Genomic DNA, 19,221 nt, shown 5'->3' with positions numbered 1-19,221 from the left:
AAACTGTATACATAAGTCAACAAACTGATGGAGTGCTCAGTATTCAAAAGACAACTAATTTTAGTTATAGTTTGATTTTTAACACGTGATGTGGTGTAAAGTATTAAAAGTAGTTGAAATTAATTGTTTATTACTTGGTATCAATTTCGCCCTATAACAAAGACCTTATCCTGCATACGGCAGGCTGCATATTGACGAACCGCACCAGAACAGTGTTGCACACTTAATTAATTAATTACTATAGACTATTTAAAATTTACTCATTTTACAAAATACAATAGAGAAGAATATGTCCGAAGGGCCAAGAAAATATTTGTATAAATCGTGTAGTGAGTACAATTTAAATAGTTTATTATATGATTACCTCTAATGCAACATCCATTTCGTCACAAAAGTAGATATCAGAACTTTTTATTGTTAAAGGTCACGAATCTATTGCCGCGTTAAGCGGTGTTTTTGTTAGATATTGTGATTTATAACACTTTTAAAAGCATTGAAAATAGTTCAAGTCACTGAATTGCTTTAAATTGATTTATCTTAATAAGATTCAATTATTTTTTGCCATATTGAATTTCCCCCAAGAAGAAAACAATCTTAGGTTGTTATCCAACAGCACCAAAGCCGAGGCAGGCGTAACTCTATATTTAAAAAATGATTTAAAAAATGGTTATAAGGACTAGACCTATGTGCTCAGAAGGCGGCAGAGGCGATGACTTGCAGGGCCATGTAGGCGGTGGCGGCCACGGCCACGAAGAAGGCGATGGCTCGGGATGGCTGGGGCACCACGACCACGGCGTAGACCAGGGTGTGGACGATGCGGGCGATGCCCACGGCGCGGAACAGGTTGATGGCCAGGAAGGCGGCCGGATCGGTCAGGACGTAGAGCAGACCGATGGCGAAGAAGGGCAGGATGTTCTCCAGGTCGTTGCGATGGGCACGGCGCACACGCTCCACGTTCGGGTCGTCGAACTTGACCTTTAGCTTGGGGGACAACAGGTCCTCGGGGTTGGCGAAGGTCTGAAAACGAAGATAACGATTAGAAAATCATACTTTCTTAAAGCAACATGCTACCTAAATTCATATCATTGTGTACAACCCCCAAAGTCCATGTCTATATAAATGCGTGATCAATTCGAACCTGTCTTATCTACATTATCGCTATCCCCCGATTTGGCAAAGGGAATATTACATTTTATGTTATCTGAATTACCAGTGCCCAAGCCAGAAATGTGACGTATAACTAAAAACATAGTTAAATTATAATAAATAATAACATGCAATAGTAATATCATATTTGACTATACATATATGTATAAGTAAGTTGTTAATATTTGTATTTTTAAATCCAACAATCCTAAATACGTTAAATGTTATTTCAGAATTGTGGCACACCAGTTTCTAGAATCTAGATGATCTCTAGAACATAAATAAATTATATTATTATAGTAATAGTTGATTATAACAGAGAATTCGTAACAGTCTTCTGACATATATTAATATTTACTGTAATATTTGAAAATATTTGTTATAAAAAGTTTGTATTATTTTGTTCAATTCACTTATAAGTAGTAAGTAACGAGTAGCTTTAAGTGACACATTTTGAATACTAATAGATTAAGTAACATTACTAATTATCACCGTTGTTAGTTAAAACCCAATAACTTTCATCCTTACTAAATCGACTAATTTATTTCGTTAGACCCATTTAAACTTTCACTGGCGCGAGACTTTGACCCCACTGTGCGACCCGCTCGCCACCCAGCCCTTCCCCCTCACCTTTGTCTTGAACCGCTGCAAGCCTGTCAGCAGGCTCATCGCCAGCATTTTGATCACCAACACTCCGACCCAAAAGGCGAAACTCTTGAAGACGGGATTTGCGAGGCTGAGCAGTTCCACGGGGCTGGTCATTGTGTGTGCTTTAACTATAATTTTATTATCTTTATATTAAACTTTGAATGTCTGTATTCTACAAGCTGTTCAGACGCCGCTAAATTATCAAGTGAGCGATACTCGGGTGCGCTTTTTTCTTTTATACCGGCAAACAAAAGCTCTCTTTACGGCGAATTGGTAAGTTTTGCGGCAAGGAGAAAGAGAGAGAGTGAGAGAGAGAGAGTGAGAAAGCCTTTGAATTCGCAAAGTCAAAACGAAAAAAAAGTGTTTTTTTGAAGCAAATTAAATACAGCAGCGGTCGAAATGGTAGAGCAGCATAAGCCAAATACTGAATTTACACCCTAGATCGGCAAATACGTAGAGAAAGGAAAAGGTTGTGCTTAAATTTCCTACAACAAAATAATGTAAATATAATTCTTCAATGCGATCCATCTTTCAAACTCAAGTAAACATTTTACAAAAGTCACCTTCAACTGATCGCGAGTGTATGTAGAAACATGAATCCCAAGCCATTTACACGTAGATACAATGTAGATACTGCAGGATTGGGTTGATAAGCCCCATAAAACATAACTTACGGCCGTAAGGAAGCGCATCAGACCCGAGTAAATGCCCGCGGCGAAGATCTTGAGCACCAGTATCGCCGACCATCCCAGGTAGCACCGGAACACCTGGTTGTCCAGCGATATGAGTGCGGGGTTTAGCATTTTGATAGCTACAGGTGTACTTGCATACTGAAATCGGTTGTAATCGGGTTGCGTTTGAAAACAGAAGCAGTCGATACCTCGTATATTGGGTATGCTGATTCTACTGAATTCTTGTCCTTAAAATTCCCAATCTGTTTTTCGCGTTTTATGATTTCGCTCGATCAAATAGATCAGCTAGTTTTCCTATATTAGATTAACATTTTTCTACATTTTTTGAAAATTTTATCTGAAGATATTGTTGTTTATCATATCAAACCGTAAGATATATGTATTCCATGGGGTATCTTTTTCGAGCATAGTTCGCAATTACGCATAACCAGTTTTGCTGTCACTGTAAAGTTATGACGATTAACTTTTAATAGAACTACAATGGAATGGGAATTGGCGCTAATTACCGTCAAATTACTGAGACAAAAAGCTTGGCAAAGCTCAATTGGATTTCGTTCTGATAGAAAAGCCTCGAAAAATGCATTTTCAAATTTGAAACGAAAATTCGGATTAATCAGAACATTATAGCGATAAGAACACTATAAATAGTAGTATGTGTTGAATCATATCAAAAGTTGCCTTCAAGCTGATAAGCCTATCGTAAATCCCATTAAATCCCTGGACTTTTGATAGTAAACCATATTATACTCCTACCAGTCGAATTCCTGACTTGTCTTAAAAAAAAATACTTCATTGGTTATAAGTAGGGCACTCGAAGTATGTTAAGAAAAACCGGTTCAACCTGTGGCATAAATATTCTAAAGGGAACTAATTTTAAAATCATAACCGGTTATAGAAAGATTTCTTTAGTACTAATAAGTACTAATAATAACAACACCTCTCTTAAATGTTTTAAAATTACCTTAACATGGGGGGTATAATTACTTCAGTCGATCTTATCTTGTTTATCAGTTTAAACTATAACTATGTACATGTACTATATATAAATTCGGATGGCGATGCGAGCATTCCCCCCCATTGCTTTTAAATTGTATTTAAGAATAAAGTAAAAGAAACTTCAACCTTCAAAACAAACTCTAATATTATTTATGTAATGGATCAAAAATATTATTTTTTTAAACTGAAATTCTGTCTGCTTTAAACATTTCAATTCCACTTTTCAGATGAGACATTTTGCAATTTCAACTTTACATCTAATTAATACTCATAATCCACTTTGAAGTTCCCATAAAGTCCATAAAAATAATGCCCACACATTAATCATGAGTTGAGGAAGTGATTTTCCCCGTAGAACTGTTGCCCAAATCATATGTTTTCCATTATCCACTTGGTTGGCATCGGAAAATTGGCGACCCATTGGCCCCAATTCCGCGAAATAGCTCCGATCTTGGGCCCCAAAGGTTAGGCAGCAAATTTGGGGTAATGGTAATGGTAATGCGAGCACAATGAGTCCGAGTCCATAGGGCTGCCACTGCCCATTGCCCAATGCCCACCCACCGGCACAGAGCATGCATGCAGATAGCGTCATTATGCTCCACTCAATCAAGCTGCAAGGGATGGGGGCTCGAGTGCAGCTGGCAGCGGAAAACGCAGACGGTGTCCACTTCAGAGATGGAACCGAGAGGTGGGCGGATGCACAGGGATGGGAACAAGAATGAAAAGCCTATTTCCTAAGTGTAATTAATTAATTTCGCTGGCTGGGCCCAACTGCGACCAACTGCAGCCGCATTCGCCTGCCATCTGCCATCTGACATCCGACATCCATTCGAATCAGATTCAGAATCAGTTTGTCCAGCGCTCTGCCGTCGCGAGCACGCTCCAAAGAGGCCAATCGGAAGAATTCGAAAGTTTCTTGAGTTGCGCCACCCACATTTTCAAACTGGACCACATTTTCGAGGACTGTCAGCGGCAGCAATTTCACAAAATGTCTCACGGCGAGCGGAAAGGCCGCCTCAATGTGGTCAAGTTTCTGGAACTGGTAAAGGACTTCTTTTTTTTCAAGTGATCCCAAGTGACAACTAGATAAAACGCCAATATTAACAAAAGCATAAATAAACGAAGGAAATTAGAATTCTAAACTGCATCGCGTATGCTTACCAAACAAATGTTTGTTTCTTAAAAACTACTTGCAAATTACAAGGAAAAACGCAAAGGACACACAAATTATAAATCATCAGAAATGAAAATCCCCCTTACTTTTCCAGGGTTTTGCGGTAGCGTGTCTAGTGCTCCACTTCTACAGCTTCAACGATCGCGATATAATGACATCGTTCCTGGCCACTGGCACCTTCACGGGCTACATCATAGTGGTCATCGGTGTCTTTGCAGGTATGCCTTAATTGGGCATAATGGAATCCTTAACCATCCCAGTCCCTTAAAAATACTAATACATGTTATAAGCATTTCACATCCTCCAAAACACACTTGAGCACACAAATCTACTTAAGATACCTCGTGTATTGCAGGTGTTCTGATGCGGGCACCCATACACAAGCGCATCGATATATTCTTCAGCGTCCTGGGCTGCACCTTGTTCGTGGCCAGCGGGGTGTTCATCATAGAGGCCTGGGAGTTCTCCTTCCGGACCCGAACTCGGGATCTCGCGCTCATCAAGGCCTCGCTGTCCATCGTGAATGGGGTGCTGTTCGGATTCGATGCGGTGTTCACATTTCGCGACAAGTGAATCGTGAATCGTGAATCGTTCACTTTCAAACGGAGACCACTGGCCAAATCCTCTGGAGCTCCTTTTGTATGCATTTAATAGCTTGTAAGGTTATACATTTCTTTCCGATTTAGCTGGCCATTCCGCCAATCATACAAACAACCAACTGTTAACGTTAATCTTTATATTTAAGTGTTTTTTTTTTTTTTGTCTCAATAAAAAGTAATTCACCATCGCTCAATTAGTCATACAAGAAAGCTAGAGTCAATACTCCCGACTGTGTGGCAGTCCCGGTACTCAGGTAATCGTTTAAAAAGCGGGACATCCGACACAATACATTTGCAATACGGTTATCTAAAATAGTCCTCATAATTACAGTACAAGTAATTTAATTGGAAATATAAAAAGGTCTAGAAAATCAATTTAAACTTAGGTGGTGAGTTGGTAAGGTGGCCAGCTGTTCCTGCTTGTTTTCGGGGAATTCGAATTCCCGAATCCGAACTCGTAGCTGCAGCTGGACACATACCAAATTCGATAGCCCTAGCTAAATTGGATCGCGAGATGCAGGTGTTTGCGGAACATAGAATTCTGGGGGCCTCGTGCATCGTCGAGCGTAAAACGAGAGTACCAGGCACAATGGGACACAAATGAAGGTGAGCTGGCGGCCCATTTTGTTGACATCGTAATAGTAGTTAGCGTATAATTTCTTTTTTTTTTGTTTATTGTGTGTTTTTGTTCTTGTTCTAACTTTTGGATTTACTGATAAACGTGAGACCGCGCTTGGCTTTGTTATTCTTTTTGCTGAGTTCCACCGACGAGCTTGTTGTTATCGTTAGGCTGGGCATCTTTGGATGTCGGTTGTGTGTGCTGCTGAGTGGTGTGCAAGTGTAGGGGAGTGCAGAGCTCCTAGGCAGAGTTGTGGATGTTCAGGCGGAAGATGTCGTGGGCCACGAAGAAGGTGCCTGCGTTGGCCTTCAGGACAAAGACCTGCGAGTAGGCGTGTGGGGGATCGTCATCGCACTGCAAAAGAATATAACCAAAAATATGTTAATAAATGCCCAACATTTAAAGTATCGTTTAAAGTCAATAACAAGCGTGCGAAAAAACAATTTTAACGTTTTGAGTTAGAAATGAAAGGAGTACACACAGTTTCAAGCCGAGGTCAGAGCAAAAGGGTGTACAGCTGGCAGTCGATTGATCGTGAGCAGGTGCGTGTTCACTGTACAGTATCCGCTCAAAGAATGGAACTTAACTTGACAACAGTTTTATTAAAAAATGAGACTTTAATCTAAATGTTCCAGCAAAAATAATATTCACATTTCCTACCGATACTTGAATATATTGAACTGGAAAATATTACGGAAATTTATGAAGTCTGCGAATTTTCTCATCTGTTTAATATCAGTTTCATTCGAAATTGAACATATGTTCTATCATTAAAGAACAAAGTATTAAAATTTCAAAAGTTCTGATCTTCTTAATTTCATAATTCGTATACCTAAACTTTCAGACACCGTTTTAAGGCAAATTGAAAAAGGCAATTTGGGATATTTACAATTTACTTTTTGATTAATCATGAGTTCAAATAACAAAATGAAAGTTCAGGCTAGTAAATGGGTATTGTGCTTGGTAACAGATGAAAAGGCAGTATTAAGAACAATTATAAGAGTAATATCAGTGAGTTTTGAAGCATATAAAAATATAAAGAAAACATATTTGTTTCAAACCCGTTTAGTTGGAAATGTAGAGCAAAATATTACAAATTTGTATTGAGTGCGTACAAAAATCGTTTGTGTTACATCAACATGGCAATAATGGGAGGTTCCAGTTCCCCAGCGACCAACCGAAGTGGTTAGAAAGAACATTAGAAAATCCAACTCAAAATCAACGAAAACCATGCACGAAATGAACTGCGCAACATTTTGATTCGGTTAATTATCGTTGGGCATTCACGTACTGTGAGGATAATTAGAAGAAATTGTACGACGACGAGACGCCAAGGATAAATATTTTTTTTTGGCATGTGTGGGCGGAGTGGCGTGGCTGGGCGGCATAAGGTCGACAAACAGCAGAACTATCTTATCGGTTAGATATTGTTTTCTTTCGTTTTTTAACTGGGTCTTGTCTCTGCATCTCTGCTGGCTGATCGTTTGGCTGCTGATCTCGATCTCGATCTTGATCTCGATTTACACATATATGGCCGGGCGCTGGAATCTGTAGACTGGGCGTGGCAGATCGGGGTCGCTGGCGCTACACATCGTGCAGCGACAGCCGAAATATATCGTGCTGCACAAAGAAACTGCCGCCCACCGGCTTCAATACGAAGGTCTGAATGTAGGCATGCGGCTGATCCTCGTCGGTCTGCATTGGTTTTGACATTTGCGTTCGTTTTTTTAATAACCAGAGTTCAGATATACGATATACGATTCAGGTGGCTTGTAATGAATAAGTGATGTAGCGGCGGTCGGCAAATAGCACTGCCCTTACGACTCTACGGAAGCATGATGAATGATTTCATATCTAAAGTGATGAGCGATTGAATTTGGATTATACCCATTTCTAACAATATGCTATCATAAAAAACATTGACGCAATTATTCTTTTTTAAAAGGTAGTAGGTAGTATAATTAAATTGATGTGTATTCAAACTCATTCGTATTCCAATGGAAAATATGCATATGTATCTCAGAAAGCAGAATACTTCATGGAATAAAAAAGTGGCAGGCTTCAACAAAAGCAGATGAAAAACAAATAAATGGAAAACATTGCGAAATAAAAGTATTTCTCTCACTTCAGTCAAAACAAAACATTTTAGCGGCTCTATATGTTACAAAAATATAATTGTCAAGCATTTACGTGTTGAAAAACACAACACGAAATGGGAAAATTAAAAAGTAAAGCGATTCATTTGATTGGCAGTGCTAATATTGTAACCGCCGCCGCTGGCAGTCTATGACAGCGAGTTAGGGACATTTTTTCTGACTGAGAATGCTGGTTTTACCTGTAGTCTTCCAAGGACGTTGATCAGAACTCCGCCATCGAAGGTAGGCTGCGAGTCCACTGTGGTTATCACTCTGGTAATCTTCTGAAAGCTCAGACTCTGCGGGAATACAAAGGATATGTAAGATATTATACATATACTCAAAAGGCTGTATATAATCAGGACTTACCTGAACTTTTTCCAGAATCTTGGGTGCTCCCTGTATTTGGTGGCCCTCAAAGGTCATGAAAGAGTCTGTAGCCTGAAAGTAAAAAAATAAGTTAATATTATCGTTCAATACTAAATTAGACAATTTTTAGTATTTTTCATTTTATAATTTTTAATTTTTTGGTTGACAATGACAAAGAAACACAAAATGAATTAAGTTTTTCAAAGTAATTGGTGCAATTTGTTCAGTGCCTTTCGTGTATATATTTTGGGTTCTATCGTGCTGCCCTCAGGTGTATGTTGGCCATATATTTCGTATGTGTGTATTTATTTATGCGAACATGGGCGTAATGTGTCACTCGAAACTTCGAGAATCGAACGCTGTCCCCGCCCCTATCGTCCATTCATCCTATTCTCCCAATATCCCGATATGCCGGCCATATATCTCCAGCTGCTTTTTCGCGCTCTTTTTCGCATTGCAACAGTTTTCTTTTACATTTTTTGCTTAAAGGAGGCGGAATTTTTCAAGGGCGCGCCGCGCGTCACCTGTGCGTGTGAGTGGGATGGCAAGAGATAAATGCGTAGGTGAAAGAGGAGACGGGGATAAAGGAGAGATGAAAGGCGATGAGCAGCAGCGGGAAGAGCAACAACACTTACGCTGTAGAAATTAACCACGTTCGCCCGATTCGCCGGGTCATCGAATATCGCATAGTACTGCTGCACAAATCCCTTGCCAATGTCCTCGTACTGCGGATTCAGCGACATTTCACTTGAAGTATAGGCGGTACGCTTAAAGGTTATGGGGGAATCCGATCCGATCCGATCGCGACGACACGAATAATTTAAAACAAAAGCAAATGAAATCAACCAAATTCGCTCAGATCAGCACTCGCTGTTAGAGCTGGTACAACATTGATTTCTGCGCGACACTATCGATGGCTGCTCTAGGTAATTATCGATTACAACGTGCTAGCAAGGACTGCAACCCGATGTGCTTCATAAAAAGCAATTTGAAATACTTAAAAATCTTTTCTGACATTTCTGACAACGCTATCTTATTTTATTTTTCGGGAGGAATGTTAATTTACTTATTTGTAACTAGTCATATTTAAGCTGAGGGAATTTCCAATCCATTTTGATGTTTTAAAATGTTGTAATTTGGTAATGCTATCTGTTAGCACTTATAGCTTGATATTCATAATTCATTGCGATTTGTATTAAGTTCTTAGTTTGTTAAAATTGTTATTTTTAGATATAAAAAGTTTATCTCTTAAGCTTACTAACTGGATTGATAACGATATCAATTAGAGTGGCCATCAAATGCAGCGCAACAGGTGTCGCCCGCTCTGGTCACACTGGCTGTGCGTGTGCATTGCAGTAGGAAAATTTGGGAGGCGGAAAAAAAGAATTGGTGTTCCACGTAGAGCGTTGCTTTTAATGCAGCACGATTCGTGACGATGTTCACCACATTAACGGACCTCGCCCGCCTGTGCAGGATTTGCCTGCGTCACCTGCGGGATCGCGACACCCAGTGTCCCGATCCGCGACTCATCGCGATTCTGCAGAAGTTCCTGGACATCGACATTAAGCAGCAGCCGCAGGGATTTCCCACGGAGATCTGCAACCTGTGCCACAACGCGGTGGTCTACTTTGAGGAGCTGCGCCAAGTGGCCAGGGAATCCAGCCAGAAGCTCAGCGAATGGCAGCCAATGGACATTGCGGTCGCCAGGGTGGATATATATGTCCTTTGCGGCTGGTTAAACCTGTATTAAAACTTTCTTAGGGCTTTCGTAGGTGAAGGAGGAGCCGCCGGACGAAGGACTCGGGGAAAACCCAGAGGAAAAGCACCAGGAACTGGAGGAAGAGCAGGAAAAGCGTTTGGACAGCCTGCAGTTAGAGCTTGCGGAGAAGCAGGAGGATCAGGAGGAGACGCTCGACGACCGTGAGGATGAGGAGTATCAAGATGAGTACCAGAACAGCCAGCAACAGCTTAGTCAAACCGCTGGCAGCAAACGGCGCGCTGGCCTGGCCTGCGATCAGTGCGGCAAACAGGTGTATAAGCTACCGTACTTGGAGGCCCACATCCGCAGCGTCCATCAGGGCTACTCGAAACCCTTCTTGTGCCGCAGCTGCGACAAGTGCTTCACTCGCTACGAGCAGCTGCGCTCTCACATGCGCAACGCCCATCCCCAGCTGGAGCAGCTGCAGCAGGAGCTGCGCGACCTCATCTGCGAGCTGTGCAACCGGCAGTATAGCACGAAGAATGCCTTGGGCGAGCATTTGAAGCGTCATGCCCAGCGCAAGGAGCACGTGTGCGAACACTGTGGCGTGGCCAAGGTGACCAGAACGGAGCTACTGACCCACCTGCGCACTCACAATCCCACCTGGGAGCGCTTCAAGTGCGAGCAGTGTCCGCAACTGTTTCGCCACAAGAGCGCCATTAGCCGGCACGTTCGGGTGGTTCACGAGGGCCAGCGGAGGTTCCAGTGCGGTCATTGTGAGAAAAAGTTTGGCACGCATGCATCGCAGGTGCGGCACGAGCGGTTGCACACGGAACCCACGGGCTCAGGAGAGGCAGGAATGGCCGAGGAATGGCCCTTTGCCTGCGTTCATTGCCAGAAGCCCTGCGTTTCGCGACAAACCCTCGAGTTGCATCTAAGAAGGCACGGCGCGAGAAAGACGCACAGGAAAAGAAGGGAGCAGAGTAAGGAGAGTGAGCAGCAGGAGGAGCACGACCGTGATCGGGATCAGGAGGCTCGGGAAGTCCATCAGGAGCAGCTTCGCAAGAAGAAAAAGCTACGACAGAGGGATCTCGCCGTTGAAATCCACCCAAATGAGGCAACCAAGCAGGCGAACAAACGGCACAGTGGGAGTCAACAAGGTGAAGAGTGCCACAATCCGGAACAGGATCCGCTGCAGGAAAGTCAATGCAAACTAGAGCAGGAGGATGCACTCGATCCGGAATGGCAGCACAAATTAGAGCAGGACGCAGAATCGCAAGACGTGGTGCGACTGGAAGAGCAGTTCCATGACTATAAACTAAGCCCTTCGAAAGCCTTATGATCAACCATAACCATCCATATATATCCAATGAGTTCCCATGCAAATATCTGGGCTGGGATCTGTGCTGAGTGTTCTATGGTGTGCGGCACATTGGCGAACATATTTAAATATCTTACTTTCAAGACACTTAAGCGTTGCTACTACAATGTATTAAATAGTTTTAACTACCCGTTTATGAAATATTTTAAGTTTTTAGGGCACCGTTCCCTTCATATTTTTGAATTATCCTTGGAGAATAAAATTGTTGATGATAATTGCGTTGATATTCGGATGTACACCAATTTCGTCGAGTGTAAAATCATTTTCGTCACAAAAGTTGAATTCCGAACTTTTGTATACTGGGATCGTCATTCCTTTTTCCTCGAATCAGGCTAATCAACAAAAGGCGCTTTTGAGTGAAACCCACTTAATGAAATGTTCAAATTAAAAAAAAAAAAAATTAAACTTACAGTGATTTATTTTAATTCGAGTTATCTAAAAATAGCAACTATCGATAGTTCCAAAAGCTGCCGTCGCTAGGAATATTTGGCGCTCTGCGAACGGTCACACCGAATTGGAATGTACATAAACAGGCCGAATTTCGATCGGAAAACACTTGCTAAATAAACGGCCACTTATAAACGCAAAGATGTCGGCCATTTCGGGACGTGCCCTGCACTATGTATTCAAAATCGGAGATCGGGCGAAAAACGCCTTCTTCTTTCGCCAAATCTTGGGCATGAAGGTGAGTCGTGTGGGCCGGGTATATCGCCAGAAATCGGCAGACTTCCAGACTTCTTTATCGCAGATTGTTGTGTCTGGCTGTAGTTTTATCTGAACTACGTGTCAACGACGCGCGACTGCTAATTAAAAAGCCCAGATGCCTGATAATGTCATATAATGACTGTGTTAAAATTTCTTTTTTCTCCCACTATTGTTGTTCGCTTCTATCGCCATCTCGTTTGGTCGCACGGCAACAGGTGCTGCGGCATGAGGAGTTTAAGGAGGGCTGCGACGCCGCCTGCAACGGGTGAGTGCGAGGGGGACGACTACGTGCTCATGTCAGCATGTTGCGACAGGACTAACCGGTAATCGTTAACCCTTCACAGCCCCTACGACAACCGCTGGAGCAAAACGATGGTGGGTTATGGACCCGAAAGTTCGCATTTCGTCATCGAACTTACGTATAACTATGGAGTGAGCAGCTACGAAATGGGTGAGACATATGTATACCAGATAAAAATGCTCGTCATTTCCAATTAAAAATTTGGTTTAAAATTAAACCAAATCTTAAACATACTAACCACCCTATATACCGCGCTTTAAAATCTAACACTTGTAAACTGGCTTATCTTAGCGTACAAATGACTTACTCTATCTTCGACCACTTTTTAATTAAGTGGTTTACTATTAATAGCTTTTCGATAAGTGACTGGGCATAATTCGCTAAAGATTGTTGGTTATTAATCGTTTGCTTTATGAATACGCACAAAGTTATCTTTGAGTAGGTAGAAATCAATCAGTAGTTTTATTTTAAACCGCATTGAGGATTTCTGTGCTTCACATAAATTGACTGATAAGGAAAATCTGAGAGCTGCATGATATTTTTAAACCCACTAAAAGAATTAAAACAACAGCAATAATTGCTTAAGTAATATTTCCCTTTTAATTATTTTTCCCAAGTTTTTGTACTATTTTTATAAATCCTGTTAATCAATACTTACTCTTTTCCATTCAGGCAATGATTTCGGAGGCGTGACGATTCACTCAAAGGATATCCTTTCTCGGGCCGCTGAGCACTCGTATCCTGTGACACAGGTGGCTGGAAAGGCCGGTAGTCTGCTGACCTCCCCCGATGGCTATAAGTTCTATGTGATCGATCAGCCGTCCGCTAGCTCCGATCCTGTCCAATCGGTGGAGCTGAATGTGAGCAATCTGCAGAAGTCGCGCAAATACTGGCACGATTTGCTGAAACTGAAAGTTCTCGAGGAGAGCGAAGCAAGCCTGCGTTTGAGTTACGGCGAACAGCAGGCTTCGCTGGAAATCACCCAGATCGCAGAGCCAATAAATAGAGCCAAGGCTTATGGACGAATTGCCTTTGCCATTCCGGCAGCCGAGCAACCGCCGCTCCACGAGGCGGTTAAAGCAGCTGGCGGCGCCATTCTAACACCCTTGATTACCTTGGATACGCCGGGTAAGGCCACCGTTACGGTGGTGATTCTCGGCGATCCCGATGGTCATGAGATCTGCTTCGTCGACGAGGAGGGCTTCGGCCAGCTATCTCAGGTGGAATCCGATGGCGAGCAGCGACTGGACACGTACATCCAGAAGGATCCCTTCCAACAGAAGTGATTCTCCCAGAGATACTGAGCACTGATATTTGTACACAGCACCTTTTGTATTTTGAATTTGTATTGCTCTAATGGTTAATGGTTGTCTTCGACGGAGATATTACACATTTGATATGTTATTGTTAAACATCACCTATGCTCGTTCTTGGTATTTTTTGAATATTTACTGTTTGCATTAAGTACTTATATTTCATTACATAAACTTATGGGTGCGTTATTCCATATTTTTCTTTGTTATGAGTATTTTTTTTTAACTCTTCTAGTAATTAATAAAACAGACATCAAAAATATCCTTATTTCCTTATCGACGAACAAGGGTTCCTAGGTTCACACACATACATATACATATTTGATCTAGACCACATATATTTTATTTAGTATGGTTTATTTCCCTTTATTTTTATGATCCTAACACGTACTCGAGATTTTTCCTTCATTTTCATTTCAGTTTTAGGAGAGAGACAAATTGGTTTTGTTTCCATTTTTTGTAGCATTTTTTTTTAGGCTGTTCCCTGAATTTTGTTTTTATTTTTTTACTTGAGCGACGAGGAGGCGTTGGTGTAGAATGAAGGACTCGAGTCAATCGGCACCGGCGGGTCTTTTGGTGGCAGATCTGAAGTCTTGGGAAACCTTCGACTGGCCGCCGGAGCAGCAGCGCAGGATCTATCGCAGTTGGGGTCAGTACTTTGCGAGGATGCGGAAGAACAGCTTTGCCCAAAGGTATTTCGACAAGTGCATCACATCAAATGTGGAGGATGTGGACCACAAGGCGCTGTATCTGCGCAGCAAGTTCAAGAGATCGGTGGCCCTGACGCAGGGCGCCTTGGAGGATAGTCTGAGGGCCATGGAGGTGAGACAGGTGTGGGACGCGAACGTATCCATGGAGCTGGCAGACACCCTCTACGATTTGAATCGGTTTGAGGAGAACAAGACCCTGCTGCACGACAATGTCCGACGGCATGCGGGCACCGCTCTGAAGGGCTTCGAGAATCGCCTATTGCTGGTCGATGAGAATCTGAAGGATTGCACGGGCTTCAGCCTGGCGAACTTCTTCATGGAGCACTCCACGCAGCTGCCCGGCTTCTATGAACACCAGCAGGAGGAGCTGCGAAAGGCCGACAAGCGGCCGCTCTGGAAGATCCTGAAGGAGCGAAAAGAGTGTGATGTCCAGAGCAAACTCGATTTCAAGGAGGAGATGCTCTCGCCACTGGAAACCGAGCGCAGGCGTCGCAAGACCAAGATCTTTTATCAGAACTATCTCGGTCGCAACTGGACCGATTTTATCTTTCTGAAAACACTTCGCCGGCATCCCAACTGTCTCCTGGACAATAATTTCGGCTCCTCGCCAGACCGCACCGAGTATCTGGAGTATTCGTTTCGCCGGCTGAAGACTTTCACACGAATGCTCCAGGCAAGGAAACCCATGTATAACGAGTACTTCCAGAGAAATCCCCGCATAGAGGATCGCATGCGGCAAGCGAACTTGTTCAGGATTCAGTACCAGACCAGGCGAAACATGCTAAGCATCCTGCGTACCATTAAGGTGCTGAGAAGAAGGAATGACATCAAGGTGAGCTACAAATTTTGGTGTAGTGGTGTAGTGTAACACTAATAACTTAACTAATATAATATAATTACAGCGCCTGCGCAAGTTCGTCGAGGATGTGATGGGCAGCTACGTGGTCATCAAGACCAACCGGCTAATGCCCTGGAAGGCGGAGTTCATGAACGAGGTGTACAACAATCTGGCCCTCAGCTTGTGCGAAAGTTACCGCCTGCCGCCCACGCGGGTCACGCCCTACGACAAGACCGCCATGTGCCAGCTGCTCAACATACCGGTGGCCAAGCCCCTGGAGCATACGGAGTTCATCTTCGGAGACCGATCCACCTACTCCTATGCGGGCACCGACAAGCAGAGCACCGATCGATTGGCAGACCAGTGAGTTCTTGTGACTTCTACTAGAAGTATGCTGCAATTTATAATAATAATAATATAATAATAATAATAGCTTATAGGAAAACATATACTCAATTCAGTATCGATTGTATTCCGCCTACAGAAACCACATCGAGTACCTAGAGAAACGGCTGCTATTCGCCCGCCTGCCGATTGAGAGGAGCTACTTGCTCCACGAGCTGGCCGATCTGCACATGCAAAAGAATCACTTTGTGCAGAGCCTGTCCTACGCACAGAAGGCCATCGAGGAGGCCAGGGTATGCAATAGCCGGATCTGGGAGTTCCTCAGCACCATGCTGATGGCCAAGTCGCATGCGGTGCTCCACAAGTACGAGCGCCAAACGGAGGTGCTCAATGACGCATACGATCTGGCCGCCCAGCTGAAGTCGCCACAACTGTGCACCTTCATCGAACTGTGCCGCATGCTGAACAAGGACTACATCACGCTCCGCAAGATGTCCCAACTGGTGACCACCAAGCGACTGCGCACCAAAATCTCCAACAGATCCAGTTTCTTCAGCTCACCCACCTATTCGCCCAACTATTTGGAGACGAAAAAGGAAGTGGATGGTTAGGGGCCCCACTAAGTCGGCGGATTGGATGGAAGGCAGTGTTTATAGGCGTCGCCTATAGGCAGTGCCTTCTATTCGAACCGTTGGCTTTGGTCAGGTCAAGTGTTACCAAGTTACCAAATCCTGTAAAACAAGGACGATGTCCTTTCAGAAATCTTAACAGCACATTCTGAAGTAGGTGTGTGCCACATTGAAAGCCCAGCTTTGTATGTAACGTGACTAAATCATAGAAATGCAATGAAAAAACAAAATCCTATAAATAAATCTAAAGTTAAGCCCGCATTTACTGAATTTGGTTATTATAATGACATTATTAGTTGCATTTCAGAGTCTAAAATGTAACTGCAATGTTTACCGAAGACACATTGAATTTAATAAAGACCTTCGAAAATAAATGACTTCAAATCGAGCACCTAACCCTTTTTGGCATGCAAATTATACGAAATTAAAATGTCACTGCCCCATATTTGAATACAAATAAGCGGCATAAATAAAGTAAACAAAGTGCAGTCGCTGTAAAAACTATAACTATTAAATGGGGCCAACAAAATCAATGGCAATGACACAAAGCTAACATCAAAATAAAATCATTTAAAAAGGCATAACAATTAAAAATCACCATATCGCATTTCAACGAGATTATAACCATAACAAAACAAGTTTTTTTCTTGTTTCGCCTGCACTTATTTTTAGTCAAGCGACATACATACAATCTAAACAAAATTCCGAACGGTCCTGGTATAAAAAATTTGTTTTCACACTCTTAAATTATTTATGTTCGATGGGGCGGTTATACGATTGCACTTGACTCCAATTTGGCCAATACCCCTCTACCCCACACCCCGCACCCCGCACGCCTGACCTCACCCAACTAGAAACTACGATTTGCATATTTTGTTGCTAGCATCGTTGTTATTTTTGCCATTTTTCGTCGTTGTTGTCAGCATTGAATTGTCGCATGTTGGCCAGGGTTGGGAACTGCAAAATGCAAACTGCAAACTGCAAACTGGAACTGGAACTGGGCCTGAAAGAGAAATTACATTTTATTTTGTCGCATGTCGCGGATGCCCAACAACAACGGGCAAAAAGCGTATAGAAATGGTGTATACGTAGTTCAGAAATAGCAGATACTCTTGTATTTGCACAGTCAAGATATTGATTTTACTCGGGAATATTTAGTTGGTGTCGCTTGCATTGGAGTATCATTTATTGGTGAAGCTCAACAACAAGTCTTTACATTCTTATAATATACTACCTAATAACCTCCTTAAGGAAAAGGGGGGGTTACTCTTTTTCAACTGCCTTATTTATAAATCCTTTTTCTCCTTATTGTTAGTTGGTGTGCCTTTTATTGGAAAATCTTTCGTTGGTGAAATTTAACTGCAATGCTTTAAATTACTATAATGATATCTGTACATCTCAATACCCTTCTTAAAAGAAAGGGGCAGTAGGTACTCTGTTCCTTTAATGCCTTACTTATATATTAATTTTTTTTTCCTTATCATTAGTTGATATTGGAGTATCTTTTGTTGGTGAAATATAACTGCCATTCTTCACGTTCTTGTATAATGATACGAAGGGTGTTATGCTTAAGGAAAAAGAGGGATACGAAATTGGGAATTAGAAGCCTCTCTATTCTTCAATTTCCCCTCTTGTATATTTATAGTGACAATATTGATTGGAATGTCTAGTTGGTTTCGCATTGGAGTATTATTGGTGAAAGCTAACTGCAATTTCTTCTTATTTTTAAAGTAATTTATATTTTAAAGCCATTTCCCAATAAAGATGTCTGGAAGTATGCATCATACTCTTGGTCTTGGTATACATTATTACCTTTTGATTTTGACTGGGATCTTAGGGTAAAAAAGTTTTATTGGTGTCATTGGTATTTTACATTTGCTGATGATGCTTTTATCGGTTTCTCCCATTATTTTCCAAGTAAACAATGTAGATCGTGTTCTATTCGCATTAATGACACCATTTTTTTAAGGGTTTTAAACGAAATTAGTTTCGTATTCAAGTGGTATACCTTTTTGAAGGGTATAGAAACATTCAAAATATGCAAAAGAGCAAATGCGTCTATAAATGCAACGACAACAAATATTTTATTGTGTCAATGCTGGCCAAAAGGCGGTGCAAGAGGGGCGGCAAGGGGAGTGGAGGGGAGCCCGACAACAGGGGGCATTTTCAGGCAGTTCCCAAGTGGCCAAAACAAATGCAGCAAGTTCGAGTTTGGCCTGGTGGCACAAGGCACATGGCACATGGCACACATAGCAGCTCATTATGCCAGTTGCCATTAAAAGTGAAAGAGAAACCTGCCCAAGGATCCACATTTTGCCCGCAGACACTGAGAGAAATTGCCAGAGGCGTCCTCCTCCCCAGCCCATCCCCATCCCCATTCCCATCCCCATCACCATTCGCCGCCTTACCTTGCACTTCAATCAGCTGCCATCGCCAAGACGGGAAGGCAATCAACAAGCTCGAAGCTCGAAACTCGAAACTCGAGGCTTGCGGCTCCCTTCGCCTTTGTATTTACTTTTTTAATTTTTTGCTGACAAGGAAACCTTATTGGCCAAATTGGGGTCAGCAGAAGAAGGTCGCGATAACAGCGCAAATAATTGGTAATGGCAGCGCCACCAGAAGCCGGCCAAATTGCATCGAACGTTAAGGTTTCTGAGCCAGATTTTCGGGCTTGCCTGCAAGTCATTCGGAATTCTGCACTGACGGAGCCAGTATTTATATTTCTTTTGGGCACCAGTCGCTGGTTACCCCACCCCCCCACTGTTTAATGTGTGGAAAATGGCTTTGGAAGTGCATACAATATTGCATTGATTGCCGCCATCTCTTTTGTTTGGGAGTTTAAGCCACTTGAGTTGAACCTGTGGACTGCTTTTTTGCTTAATGCAACAAAATGATTTTACTGCATATACCATTATTTGCAAC

The 19,221-nt window shown here is 42.4% G+C and overlaps 6 protein-coding genes across 8 annotated transcripts; 4 read left to right on the top strand and 2 right to left on the bottom strand.

Annotated features, from left to right (window-relative positions):
* Positions 1 to 599: 599 nt before the first annotated feature.
* LOC6526134 (microsomal glutathione S-transferase 1) lies at positions 600 to 2,614 on the bottom strand. 2 transcript variants are annotated; one of them, XM_015191157.3, is made up of 2 exons: positions 2,469 to 2,614; positions 600 to 1,017 (listed from the first exon to the last, which is right to left on the bottom strand). In XM_015191157.3, exons 1-2 carry the CDS (start codon positions 2,595 to 2,597, stop codon positions 691 to 693), a joined length of 456 nt encoding a protein of 151 aa, XP_015046643.1. In that variant the 5' UTR covers positions 2,598 to 2,614; the 3' UTR covers positions 600 to 690. The 2 variants fall into 2 exon arrangements, with proteins under 2 accessions (XP_015046643.1, XP_002101951.2); XM_002101915.4 differs by lacking the exon at positions 2,469 to 2,614 and adding an exon at positions 1,777 to 2,004.
* Positions 2,615 to 4,297: 1,683 nt separating this feature from the next.
* Positions 4,298 to 5,452, top strand: LOC6526133. Its single transcript, XM_002101914.4, has 3 exons — positions 4,298 to 4,524; positions 4,751 to 4,874; positions 5,012 to 5,452. The coding sequence occupies exons 1-3, from the start codon at positions 4,471 to 4,473 to the stop codon at positions 5,227 to 5,229; spliced, it is 396 nt and encodes a 131-aa protein (XP_002101950.1). The 5' UTR covers positions 4,298 to 4,470; the 3' UTR covers positions 5,230 to 5,452.
* On the bottom strand, positions 5,378 to 9,324 carry LOC6526132 (probable nuclear transport factor 2). Of its 2 annotated transcripts, XR_005559968.1 has the most exons (5): positions 9,014 to 9,324; positions 8,379 to 8,450; positions 8,210 to 8,308; positions 7,166 to 7,569; positions 5,378 to 6,228 (listed from the first exon to the last, which is right to left on the bottom strand). XR_005559968.1 is itself a non-coding variant. In XM_002101913.4 (4 exons), exons 1-4 carry the CDS (start codon positions 9,119 to 9,121, stop codon positions 6,115 to 6,117), a joined length of 393 nt encoding a protein of 130 aa, XP_002101949.2. In that variant the 5' UTR covers positions 9,122 to 9,283; the 3' UTR covers positions 5,378 to 6,114. The 2 variants fall into 2 exon arrangements, 1 of the variants encoding a protein (XP_002101949.2); XM_002101913.4 differs by lacking the exon at positions 7,166 to 7,569 and having other exon boundaries at positions 9,014 to 9,283.
* A 374-nt stretch (positions 9,325 to 9,698) lies between these two features.
* On the top strand, positions 9,699 to 11,673 carry LOC6526131 (zinc finger protein 337). Its single transcript, XM_002101912.4, has 2 exons — positions 9,699 to 10,086; positions 10,151 to 11,673. Exons 1-2 carry the CDS (start codon positions 9,814 to 9,816, stop codon positions 11,417 to 11,419), a joined length of 1,542 nt encoding a protein of 513 aa, XP_002101948.1. The 5' UTR covers positions 9,699 to 9,813; the 3' UTR covers positions 11,420 to 11,673.
* A 282-nt stretch (positions 11,674 to 11,955) lies between these two features.
* LOC6526130 (glyoxalase domain-containing protein 4) lies at positions 11,956 to 14,039 on the top strand. The gene is made up of 4 exons (XM_002101911.4): positions 11,956 to 12,143; positions 12,379 to 12,428; positions 12,508 to 12,614; positions 13,137 to 14,039. Exons 1-4 carry the CDS (start codon positions 12,048 to 12,050, stop codon positions 13,748 to 13,750), a joined length of 867 nt encoding a protein of 288 aa, XP_002101947.1. The 5' UTR covers positions 11,956 to 12,047; the 3' UTR covers positions 13,751 to 14,039.
* A 148-nt stretch (positions 14,040 to 14,187) lies between these two features.
* On the top strand, positions 14,188 to 16,683 carry LOC6526129. The gene is made up of 3 exons (XM_002101910.4): positions 14,188 to 15,319; positions 15,390 to 15,688; positions 15,810 to 16,683. The coding sequence occupies exons 1-3, from the start codon at positions 14,315 to 14,317 to the stop codon at positions 16,279 to 16,281; spliced, it is 1,776 nt and encodes a 591-aa protein (XP_002101946.1). The 5' UTR covers positions 14,188 to 14,314; the 3' UTR covers positions 16,282 to 16,683.
* The last annotated feature ends 2,538 nt before the right edge of the window (positions 16,684 to 19,221 follow it).

Source organism: Drosophila yakuba, chromosome X (genome assembly GCF_016746365.2).
Source record: "Drosophila yakuba strain Tai18E2 chromosome X, Prin_Dyak_Tai18E2_2.1, whole genome shotgun sequence".
Classification (NCBI taxonomy): Eukaryota; Metazoa; Arthropoda; class Insecta; order Diptera; family Drosophilidae; genus Drosophila; species Drosophila yakuba.
This window is presented reverse-complemented; position numbering and strand designations above follow the sequence as displayed.

Excerpts from the sequence above, each read along its gene's own strand:
- LOC6526132 (XM_002101913.4), bottom strand. The coding sequence starts at position 9,121 with ATGTCGCTGAATCCGCAGTACGAGGACATTGGCAAGGGATTTGTGCAG. Across the intron at positions 8,309-8,378 it reads AGATTCTGGAAAAAGTTCAG|AGTCTGAGCTTTCAGAAGAT; the intron begins GTAAGTCCTGAT and ends GTATTCCCGCAG. Across the intron at positions 6,229-8,209 it reads ACGTCCTTGGAAGACTACAG|TGCGATGACGATCCCCCACA; the intron begins GTAAAACCAGCA and ends ATTCTTTTGCAG.
- LOC6526133 (XM_002101914.4), top strand. The coding sequence starts at position 4,471 with ATGTCTCACGGCGAGCGGAAAGGCCGCCTCAATGTGGTCAAGTTTCTG. Across the intron at positions 4,525-4,750 it reads TGGTCAAGTTTCTGGAACTG|GGTTTTGCGGTAGCGTGTCT; the intron begins GTAAAGGACTTC and ends TTACTTTTCCAG. Across the intron at positions 4,875-5,011 it reads GGTCATCGGTGTCTTTGCAG|GTGTTCTGATGCGGGCACCC; the intron begins GTATGCCTTAAT and ends CGTGTATTGCAG.
- LOC6526129 (XM_002101910.4), top strand. The coding sequence starts at position 14,315 with ATGAAGGACTCGAGTCAATCGGCACCGGCGGGTCTTTTGGTGGCAGAT. Across the intron at positions 15,320-15,389 it reads GAAGAAGGAATGACATCAAG|CGCCTGCGCAAGTTCGTCGA; the intron begins GTGAGCTACAAA and ends ATATAATTACAG. Across the intron at positions 15,689-15,809 it reads ACCGATCGATTGGCAGACCA|AAACCACATCGAGTACCTAG; the intron begins GTGAGTTCTTGT and ends TTCCGCCTACAG.
- LOC6526134 (XM_002101915.4), bottom strand. The coding sequence starts at position 1,908 with ATGACCAGCCCCGTGGAACTGCTCAGCCTCGCAAATCCCGTCTTCAAG. Across the intron at positions 1,018-1,776 it reads TGCAGCGGTTCAAGACAAAG|ACCTTCGCCAACCCCGAGGA; the intron begins GTGAGGGGGAAG and ends CTTCGTTTTCAG.
- LOC6526131 (XM_002101912.4), top strand. The coding sequence starts at position 9,814 with ATGTTCACCACATTAACGGACCTCGCCCGCCTGTGCAGGATTTGCCTG. Across the intron at positions 10,087-10,150 it reads TGGACATTGCGGTCGCCAGG|GTGAAGGAGGAGCCGCCGGA; the intron begins GTGGATATATAT and ends GGGCTTTCGTAG.
- LOC6526130 (XM_002101911.4), top strand. The coding sequence starts at position 12,048 with ATGTCGGCCATTTCGGGACGTGCCCTGCACTATGTATTCAAAATCGGA. Across the intron at positions 12,429-12,507 it reads TGCGACGCCGCCTGCAACGG|CCCCTACGACAACCGCTGGA; the intron begins GTGAGTGCGAGG and ends AACCCTTCACAG. Across the intron at positions 12,615-13,136 it reads AGTGAGCAGCTACGAAATGG|GCAATGATTTCGGAGGCGTG; the intron begins GTGAGACATATG and ends TTTTCCATTCAG.